Raw genomic sequence first — 10,135 nt, 5'->3', positions numbered from 1 at the left:
GAACCTTGATGAAGACGAGGAAGAAGAACTCAGGATGTGATGTTTTTATTTGTTTGTAAATATAATATTGGTTTGTCCTTTAAAACTGATGAAAGCTCAAACATACTCTTTAAATAAACTCGTTCATGATGACGGTCCTCCTCCAGAGACATCACCAGGTGAATAAAACCAACCAACCAGCTTGCAGCAGGTCACCTGAGCAGCAGGCGAGACACTTCAGGGTCCTTGGTTCGCTTTCATGGCCGACTGGCTGCCGTGACAGGTATCATGATGGAGCAGTTAAGGTGCCGTTACCAGTGGGCGTAACCGTTCCGCAGTGGGCGGAGCCTCACAAGTAGCCCTCCTTCCTGAACTGCTCGTGCAGGATGTCTCGGTACTCATCAAAGCCGCCGTCAATTCGTCGAACTTTCCCGCCTTCACACACCCACAGCTCCTTACACACCATCCGGATCAGACGTTCGTCGTGTGACACCAGGATGACTCCGCCCTGAAACACGTGACATCACACGGGTGAGAAGACACGTCTGAGAAGCACTAACACACAACAGATCAGCAGGGTGACACACTCACTTTGAACTTGGTGAGAGCTTTACCCAGAGCCTCGATGGTCTCCATGTCCAGGTGGTTCGTCGGCTCATCCAGGATGTAGAAGTTTGGACTGAAGGCAAAGAAACGACATCATCACCACCACCATCTTCTTCAACACCATCATCACAGCCACCATCATCATCATCATCACCACCATTATCTTCATCAACATCACAAACCATCACCATCATCATCATCACCATCATCATCACCACCACCACCACCATCATCATCATCACCACCATCATCTTCATCAACATCACAAACCATCACCATCATCATCATCACCACCATCATCATCATCACCACCATCATCACAACCACCACCATCATCATCATCACCACCATCATCATCACCACCATCATCTTCTTCATCAACACCATCATCTTCTTCATCAACACCATCATCTTCATCGTCATCTTTTATGGCCTTTCTACACTGTGTGATTTTTAGCGATCTTATAAGACCATTGCATGGCACACTATGAATCTAATCAATAAACTTCTAATAAACTTTGGTACGATGGCCAAGTGTGATGCGTGCACATTGTACGATGGCCATTTACTGAATCGCAGGCGACCACAGGTTACGTCGTACGTCAACATGTGAGGAGGAGGAGGACGTGGATGCAGGGTGACAGGTCGTAGCAGCTGTCACACTGAGTCAGTCATCCTAAATTTCTGACACCCCTCCATGGACCGCCACCTTACTGTGGTGGAGGGGTTTGAGTGCCCAGATGATCCTAGGAGCTATGTTGTCGGGGGCTTAATGCCCCCAGCAGGGTCTCCCAAGGCAAACAGGTCCTGGGTGATGGGCCAGACTAAGAGCGGTCCAAAAACCCCCTTATGAGGCAAGTAAAACCAAGGACCGTGACGTCGCCCGGTATGGCGCAGCCGGGGCCCCACCCTGGAGCCAGGCCCGGGGTTGGGGCTCGAATGCGAGCGCCTGGTGGCCGGGCCTTTCCCCACGGGGCCCGGCCGGGCTTAGCCCGAAGCAGCGACGTGGGGCCGACCTCCCATGGGCCCACCACCGGTGGGAGGAACCGTAAGGGGCCGGTGCAGAGTGGATTGGGTGGCAGTCGAAGGCGGGGGCCTCGGCGACCTGATCACCGGACACAGAAACTGGCTCTGGGGACATGGAATGTCACCTCGCTGGGGGGGAAGGAGCCTGAGCTTGTGCGGGAGGCCGAGCGGTACCGACTAGATATAGTCGGGCTCGCCTCCACTCGCAGCTTGGGTTCTGGAACTCAACTCCTTGAGAGGGGTTGGACTCTCTTCTATTCTGGAGTTGCCCATGGTGAGAGGCGGCGGGCTGGTGTGGGCTTGCTTATAGCCCCACAGCTTAGCTGCCATGTGTTGGAGTTTTCCCCAGTATGTGAGAGGGTCGCCTCCCTGCGCCTCCGGGTTGGGGAGAGGTCTCTCACTGTGGTTTCGGCGTATGCGCCGAACAGCAGTGTAGAGTACTTGACCTTCTTACAGTCTCTGGGAGGGGTGCTGGATGGCACCCCAACCGGGGACTCTGTCATCTTGCTGGGTGACTTCAACGCCCACGTGGGCAGTGACAGTAACACCTGGAGAGGCGTGATTGGGAGGAACGGCCTCCCCGATCTGAACCCGAGTGGTGTTTTGTTATTGGACTTCTGTGCTGGGCATGGTTTGTCCATAACGAACACCATGTTCGAGCACAAGGTTGTCCATCGGTGCACCTGGCACCAGGACACCCTAGGCCGGAGGTCGATGATCGATTTTGTAATCGTGTCAGCCGACCTTCGACCTTGTGTTTTGGACACTCGGGTGAAGAGAGGGGCTGAGCTGTCAACTGATCACTACCTGGTGGTGAGTTGGATCCGTTGGCGGGGGAAGAGGCTGGACGGGCCCGGCAGGCCCAAACGTACTGTGCGGGTCTGCTGGGAGCGTTTGGCCGAACCCTCCGCTAGGGAGATCTTCAACTCCCACCTCCGGGAGAGCTTCACCCAGATTCCGAGGGAGGCTGGAGACATTGAGTCGGAGTGGACTATGTTTTCCACCTCCATTGTTGATGCAGCTGTCCGAAGCTGCGGCCGCAAGGCCTCTGGTGCCTGTCGTGGCGGCAATCCCCGGACCCGGTGGTGGACACCGGAGGTCAGGGATGCCGTCAAGCTGAAGAAGGAGTCCTATCGGGCCTGGTTGGCTTGTGGGACTCCTGAAGCAGCTGATGGGTATCGGCAGGCCAAGCGTGCTGCAGCAAGGGCAGTTGTAGAGGCAAAAACTCGGGCCTGGGAGGAGTTCGGGGAGGCCATGGAGGAGGACTATCGGTCAGCCTCAAAGAGATTCTGGCAAACCGTCCGGCGCCTCAGGAGGGGGAAGCAGTACTCTGCCAACACTGTATTCAGTGGAGGTGGGGAGCTGTTGACCTCGACTGAGGGGGTGGTTGGACGGTGGAAAGAGTACTTTGAGGGCCTCCTCAATCCCACCAACACGCCTTCCATTATGGAAGCGGAGGCTGATGACTCAGTGGTGGACTCGTTCATCACCTGTGCTGAAGTTGCCGAGGTAGTCAAAAAGCTCCCCGGCGGCAAGGCACCGGGGGTGGATGAGATTCGCCCTGGGTACCTTAAGTCTCTGGATGTTGTGGGGCTGTCTTGGTTGACACGCCTCTGCAACATCGCGTGGCAATCGGGGGCAGTGCCGCTGGACTGGCAGACCGGGGTGGTGGTCCCTCTTTTTAAAAAGGGGGACCGGAGGGTGTGCTCCAACTACAGGGGGATCACACTCCTCAGCCTCCCTGGGAAGGTCTACGCCAGGGTACTGGAGAGGAGAATTAGGCCTATAGTCGAACCTCGGATTAAGGAGGAGCAATGTGGTTTCGTCCTGGCCGCGGAACACTGGACCAGCTCTATACCCTCCGCAGGGTGCTGGAGGGTTCATGGGAGTTCGCCCAACCAGTCCACATGTGTTTTGTGGACTTGGAGAAGGCGTTCGACCGTGTCCCTCGCGGCATCTTGTGGGAGGTGCTCTGGGAGTATGGGGTCCGTGGCCCTCTGCTGAGGGCCGTTAGGTCCCTGTATGGCCGGAGCAGGAGTTTGGTTCGTATTGCCGGCAGTAAGTCAGACCTGTTCCCAGTGCATGTTGGACTCCGGCAGGGCTGCCCTTTGTCACCGGTTCTGTTCATAATTTTTATGGACAGAATTTCTAGGCGCAGCGAGGGACCGGAGGGGATCTGGTTCGGGAACCATAGGATTTCATCTCTGCTTTTTGCAGATGATGTTGTCCTGTTGGCTTCATCGAGCCGGGACCTCCAGTGTGCACTGGGACGGTTTGCAGCCGAGTGTGAAGCGGCTGGGATGAGAATCAGCACCTCCAAGTCTGAGGCCATGGTTCTCGACCGGAAAAAAGGTAGTCTGTCCTCTCTGGGTCGGAGGAGAGTTCCTGCCCCAAGTGGAGGAGTTTGTGTATCTCGGGTCTCGTTCACGAGTGAGGGGAAAATGGAGCGGGAGATTGACAGACGGATCGGTGCAGCTTCCGCAGTAATGCGGTCGCTGTACCGGTCTGTTGTGGTGAAGAAGGAGCTGAGCCGGAAGGCGAAGCTCTCGATTTACCGGTCAATCTACGTTCCTACCCTCACCTATGGTCATGAGCTTTGGGTAGTGACCGAAAGAATGAGATCGCGAATACAGGCGGCCGAAATGAGTTTCCTTCGAAGGGTGGCTGGGCGCTCCCTTAGAGATAGGGTGAGAAGCTCAGTCACCCGAGAGGAGCTCGGAGTAGAGCCGCTGCTCCTCCACATCGAGAGGAGCCAGCTGAGGTGGCTCGGGCATCTGGTTCGGATGCCTCCTGGACGCCTCCCTGGGGAGGTGTTCCGGGCATGTCCCACTGGGAGGAGGCCCCGGGAAGACCCAGGACGCGGTGGAGAGACTATGTCTCTCGGCTGGCCTGGGAACGCCTCGGGATTCCCCCAGAGGAGCTGGAAGAAGTGTCTGGTGAGAGGGAAGTTTGGGTGTCCCTGCTTAGACTGCTGCCCCCGCGACCCGGCCCCGGATAAGCGGTAGAAGATGGATGGATGGATGGACGCTAGAATTTTATCTCAGCTTGTCTTTGGTCGCAAAACGCTGACAACAGCCGTCGTGGAACCTGTCTCACAGTGCGACGTAAGACCACCGATTTAGAGCCACGACCAAAGATATCCCCACGATTCTCCTACGATGCTCGTCTTTCATCTGCGACAGCAAAATCGCACAGTGTAAACCGGGCATTAGTTACCATGGCATGGTCATCTGTGCGAAGGCCACCCGGCTCTTCTGTCCTCCTGACAGACTGGCCACCGGCCTTGTGGCCAGTTCTCCGGTGATTCCGTAACCTCCTAGCTGGTGGCGGTACTCCTCCTCCGTCCGACCTGTGAAACAAAGCAGCAGCCAATCAGAGCTCATCATAGAGCTACACTCGTGGTTGCTGTAACAACTGTTGTGATAGTTACCAGGGAACTTGTTGAGCAGCAGCTCCACAGAGCAGACGTTCAGGTCCAGCTGGTCCACATGGTGCTGACTAAAGTAACCGATCTTCAGGTTCCTGATGACAGGTGAAAACAGCGCTCGGTCAGGTTAAAGGTCGCTGCTTCAATGTGAACAGACGCGACTGAGGTGTGGGTTTCCCACCTGTGAGCCTGTCTGACTCCGCCGACTGGCGTCAACTCGCCCATCAGCAGTTTGAGGACGGTGGTTTTACCGGCCCCATTTTCACCGACCTGCCATCAAACAACAGTCCACACAGTCCAGATCGTACACTATTGATTACCATCAGTATAGTGTATTCAGCTAATTGGTTCTGGGTGTGATAATACATACGATGCAGATTCGTGACTCAAGGTCAGCTGACAAGTTGAGTCCAGAGAAGAGTCGCTGGTCTGGAGAGTAGTAAAACTCTAGTTCATCTAACTGCAGGATGGGAGGAGACAACTTCTCAAAGTTGTCTGGAAACCTGAATGGACAAATCAGTGAAACAATCACTTTAAGACATCATTCTGATCTGAATCTGACGTTTCAGTCAGGACCGACCCTTCTCACCTTAAAGTCACCTCAGTTTCTTTCTCGATGGGCTTCAGCTCAGGTCTGCAGGCGAAAACAACATTTACCTCAACAGCTGCACGCAGACAGAAGTACAGACTGGAGGTCACATGATCAAAAACACCAGTACTCACAGCCTCTCCAGCAGTTTGAGTTTACTCTGAACTTGAGCCGCTCTGTTGGCATTGTAGCGAAATCTGTCTATGAAAACCTGAAACGCCAAAGAACAAGTCAGCATGTAGCATACAGCAGTGGTCCAGTATGTGTCTGTGCTGCAGCAGTGGTACCAGCATGTGTCTGTGCTGCAGCAGTGGTACCAGCATGAGTCTGTGCTGCAGCAGTGGTACCTGTATGGGTTGTCTGTACTGCAGCAGTGGTACCAGTATGTGTTGTCTGTACTGCAGCAGTGGTACCAGCATGAGTCTGTGCTGCAGCAGTGGTACCTGTATGGGTTGTCTGTACTGCAGCAGTGGTACCAGTATGTGTTGTCTGTACTGCAGCAGTGGTACCAGTATGTGTTGTCTGTACTGCAGCAGTGGTACCTGTATGTGTTGTCTGTACTGCAGCAGTGGTACCTGTATGTGTTGTCTGTACTGCAGCAGTGGTACCAGCATGTGTTGTCTGTACTGCAGCAGTGGTACCTGTATGTGTTGTCTGTACTGCAGCAGTGGTACCTGTATGTGTTGTCTGTACTGCAGCAGTGGTACCTGTATGTGTTGTCTGTACTGCAGCTGGGCCTCGTACTCCCTCTGCTGGTTCTTCAGTCTGTCTTCTTTGGTTTTAATGAAGTTTTCGTAGTCACCGCGGTAACTGTCGAGCCTCTGGGAGTGCAGATGGATAATGTCCGTTACCACAGCATTCAGGAAGTTTCTGTCGTGGGAGACGACCAAGATGGTGGACTGCCATGTCTGAAAGAGGTCATGTTTATCAGGCATTAGCTTGTGACGGCTTCAATTGTTTTGGATGGGAAATGCTGCATCTTGTCGCTCAGACCTGCAGGTAGTTCTCCAACCACAGGATGGCTCTGACATCCAACATGTTAGTCGGCTCTGAAACACAAAGACATCAGAACACCACCACAGTGCACAGTAGTTCTGCTCAAGCTCCTGCCATTCAGAGACTCACCATCGAGCAGCAGCAGGTCCGGCCTGATGACAAGAACAGAAAAGGATCAGCTGACCTGACGTGAACTTCCTGTCTGACATTAATGAAACAATCCGAGACTCACCGAGCAAACAGTGCTCTGGCCAGCGCCAGCCTCATCCTCCACCCTCCTGAGAACTCCCTGAACACAGAAACACACCTGCTCTCACTGCTGCCTTGAAACGAGGAATCATGTGACTGACAGGGGACTCACCTGGTGGCCTGCTGCTGCATTTTGGAAGAGAACCCAAGACCAGCCAAGATGACAGAGGCTCTGAATGGAAAGGACAAATCATGGATCATGAATGGACAGGACAATAAGATACAGCCCTGTTTTATCCGGTGTGTCTGGTCGCCGTAGTTACCGGGCAGGGGCTTTGTCGGCCTCAATCTCCTCCAGCTTGCTGTAGATGTCCGTCAGCCGGATGCTTTCCATCCCATCAGCCCTGAGACAGCAGCAGCGGCAGAGGTTAGACTCACAGCACCAGCTGCTGTTACACTGTCACATGGCAGCAATGTCAGCGACATTAACGTGAAAGCTGGCCAGTGGGGGGCACGTGTGGACCTCCGACCGACAGACGACTTACATTCCGTTGGCGATGCGAGCGTTCAGCTGCTTCTCCTCAGCCAGCAGCTCCTCTCGCAGCGTGTCGCTCTGCAGAACGCTCTGCAGCGCCACTGTGTCGTCTCCGGCCACTTCCTGTTCCACGTGCAGGATGGAGATGTGGGCCGGTACGCGAAGGTTACGGCTGGCCAGCATCTTTAACAGCGTCGTCTTCCCCAGTCCGTTACGACCAATCAGACCATACCGCCTCCCCGTCGCCAGGGACAGCTCCGCCCCCTGCAGCAGGCATCTGAAGAGACGCCAAATGTGAACAAAGCCACTGAATCCTCCCTGCAGCGCCCCCTGCTGAGGGTTTAGTTGTCTTACCTCTCCCCAAAGGACACATCAAAGTTGTCGATGCGGATGTCGTAGCTGCGGTTCTTCCCCGACTGGTCGACTCGATTGTCCTTCTTACTGCTGGCCTGACTGGCCGACGCCTCCTCCAGGACTCTGAGACAACACAGGAGGACAGGAGAGGACAGGTGAACTGAGGACATGTGAACTGAGGACAGGTGAACTGAGGACAGGTGAGGACATGTGAACTGAGGACAGGTGAACTGAGGACAGGTGAGGCCAGGTGAGGTGAGGACAGGTGAGGACAGGTGAAGTGAGGACAGGTGAGGCCAGGTGAAGTGAGGACAGGTGAAGTCTCACAGTGGACTGGAGCCCTTCTGAGAATCCTTCTCGTTCCTGCGTTCATGTTTGGCTTTCAGCTTTGCTTCAGCTTTCTCCAACTTCTTGGCATCGACGGTCTGAACAGAAATGGAGGACATTTTTTAAGATGGACGCCCTGATGACGTCAGAGCTAACAGGCGAGGCGTGTCAATGATCACATACAGTGTTCTGAGGACGTTTCATCATCCAGATCCCCTGAACGTCTTTGGCTGCAGAGTCTGAGGACACACAAACACACGGTGTGAATATAACAGCTGCCTGGGGGCTGGCAGACCATTGATCATCGATCATCATACCAGTGTCTGCAGAGATTTGAGAGAGCTGGACAGGAGCATCCAGCAGCACCTGCTTCTGAGCGCTGTGATGGTGGTTTCTGGAACACAGAGGGGACACACCATTACAGTCCACTCACACACAGTACTGCTGATCAACAGGCGACAGCCAAACGTCCTCACAGCTTGAGTGTGTTGAACATCTGAGACAGATGTCTCTGATGTCCTCCTCATTCTTGCTGTCCGCGGACACTTCCTGCAGGACTCCACCAATGGCATCGTACACCTCCTCACCATCCTCGAAATCTGCTCTGCTGCTGTCCAACACGCCTGCAACACACACACACACAGTAAAACACACACAGTAAAACACACACTGTAAAACACACACTGTAAAACACACACTGTAAAACACACACTGTAAAACACACACTGTAAAACACCGGCTGCCCTCACAGTTCATTTACAGGTGAGACGAGCAACCTGAACCTGTGGAACCTCCTGAGACCACAACCCTTCTTCTTTTCTATGCAGTGGTCTGCTGGAATAACAGAGAGGAAGAAAGAAAACCTGGACTCGGTGCACTGTGTGGGTCAGAGGAGGGTGTCAGAACCGCCCTCAGCCCTGTATGAGGAGCGGCAGCTCCCTCACAGTACTTGAACCATAAACATTAACACTGATGGTGAGAACCCGCAGCGGTCCCCTGCTGCTGTGTAACACATGATGTGAATCCTCAGAACATCTCACAGAACATCTCTCAGAACATCTCTCAGAACATCTCACAGAACATCTCTCAGAACATCAGAACATCTCTCAGAACATCTCACAGAACATCTCTCAGAACATCTCACAGAACATCTCACAGAACATCTCTCAGAACATCAGAACATCTCTCAGAACATCTCACAGAACATCTCTCAGAACATCTCACAGAACATCTCACAGAACATCTCACAGAACATCTCTCAGAACATCTATCAGAACATCTCACAGAACATCAGAACATCTCTCAGAACAACAGAACATCTCACAGAACATCTCTCAGAACACCTCGGAGTGGTTCTGTGGTCTCTGGGTTGTCTCCTGGGTCATTGTGCCCCGGTGCTTCTTGTTTTGCGGCTGTGGCTCCTTCGGTCTCCCTCCGGGGACCAGCGGGGTCTTATCTAACCTCTCCTCCGCCTCGCTCTGCCCCGGGTTCAGGTCCACCCGAGGAGCCCGGCCATGCCGTGCGAGCCGGCGTCCCTCCTCTGAGAGAAGCCTAGCTAGCTGGCTAGCTCAGCGGCTGAGGAGCCGCGGCAGTGTGGCCAGCGGGCGGGCTGGAGCCCGGTGTGTGCGGCTCCGCGGGCCGGCGGACAGCGGTCCCGGCCGTGCGGAGCCGGCGGCTCGGGCTCGGCCTCTCACCTGTGATGTAGTCGAAAAGCTCCGAGTCGATCTCAGGAAACTCGCTCTTCAGGATGTCCACGTACGTCGCCATGATACCCGGCCCTGGACACCGCAGCAGTGCGCATGCCTCGACATGCGACAGCGCGGTGCATTCTGGGAGGATGACGCTTGAGCTGACGTCAGAAAACGAAACAACGGTGACAAAGGCTCATAATCTACATATAATACTTAAATGATGTGAAAACACATTATCTCGCTTCTGTTGGACCTTTGTGTTCTGGAGTAAATACTCCTTTATATTAATATGAACCAGGACACAGACCAGCTCCTCAGGGTCCGCTTACTGCAGAGTGTAACGTTAGAAAGACTCTTACTGAGTAAACTGAATATTCAGTAGCTGGATTGTTTTATCTCGTTACCCACGTTTTACT

At 54.0% G+C, this 10,135-nt stretch overlaps 1 protein-coding gene across 1 annotated transcript; it reads right to left on the bottom strand.

The window, feature by feature from the left end:
* Positions 1-29: 29 nt before the first annotated feature.
* LOC114445277 (ATP-binding cassette sub-family F member 3-like) lies at positions 30-9,842 on the bottom strand. The gene is given in 22 exon segments (XM_028420244.1): positions 30-487; positions 571-658; positions 4,828-4,960; positions 5,042-5,133; positions 5,220-5,308; positions 5,409-5,541; positions 5,628-5,672; positions 5,762-5,838; positions 6,335-6,535; positions 6,621-6,676; positions 6,753-6,775; positions 6,856-6,912; positions 6,985-7,044; positions 7,136-7,216; positions 7,358-7,624; positions 7,702-7,824; positions 8,029-8,126; positions 8,212-8,267; positions 8,346-8,422; positions 8,505-8,529; positions 8,532-8,651; positions 9,723-9,842. Coding segments are annotated over 22 exon segments (2,133 nt in total). The 5' UTR covers positions 9,796-9,842; the 3' UTR covers positions 30-328.
* Positions 9,843-10,135: the final 293 nt, after the last annotated feature.

This window comes from Parambassis ranga, chromosome 13 (assembly GCF_900634625.1).
Source record: "Parambassis ranga chromosome 13, fParRan2.1, whole genome shotgun sequence".
Taxonomy (NCBI): domain Eukaryota; kingdom Metazoa; phylum Chordata; class Actinopteri; family Ambassidae; genus Parambassis; species Parambassis ranga.
This window is presented reverse-complemented; position numbering and strand designations above follow the sequence as displayed.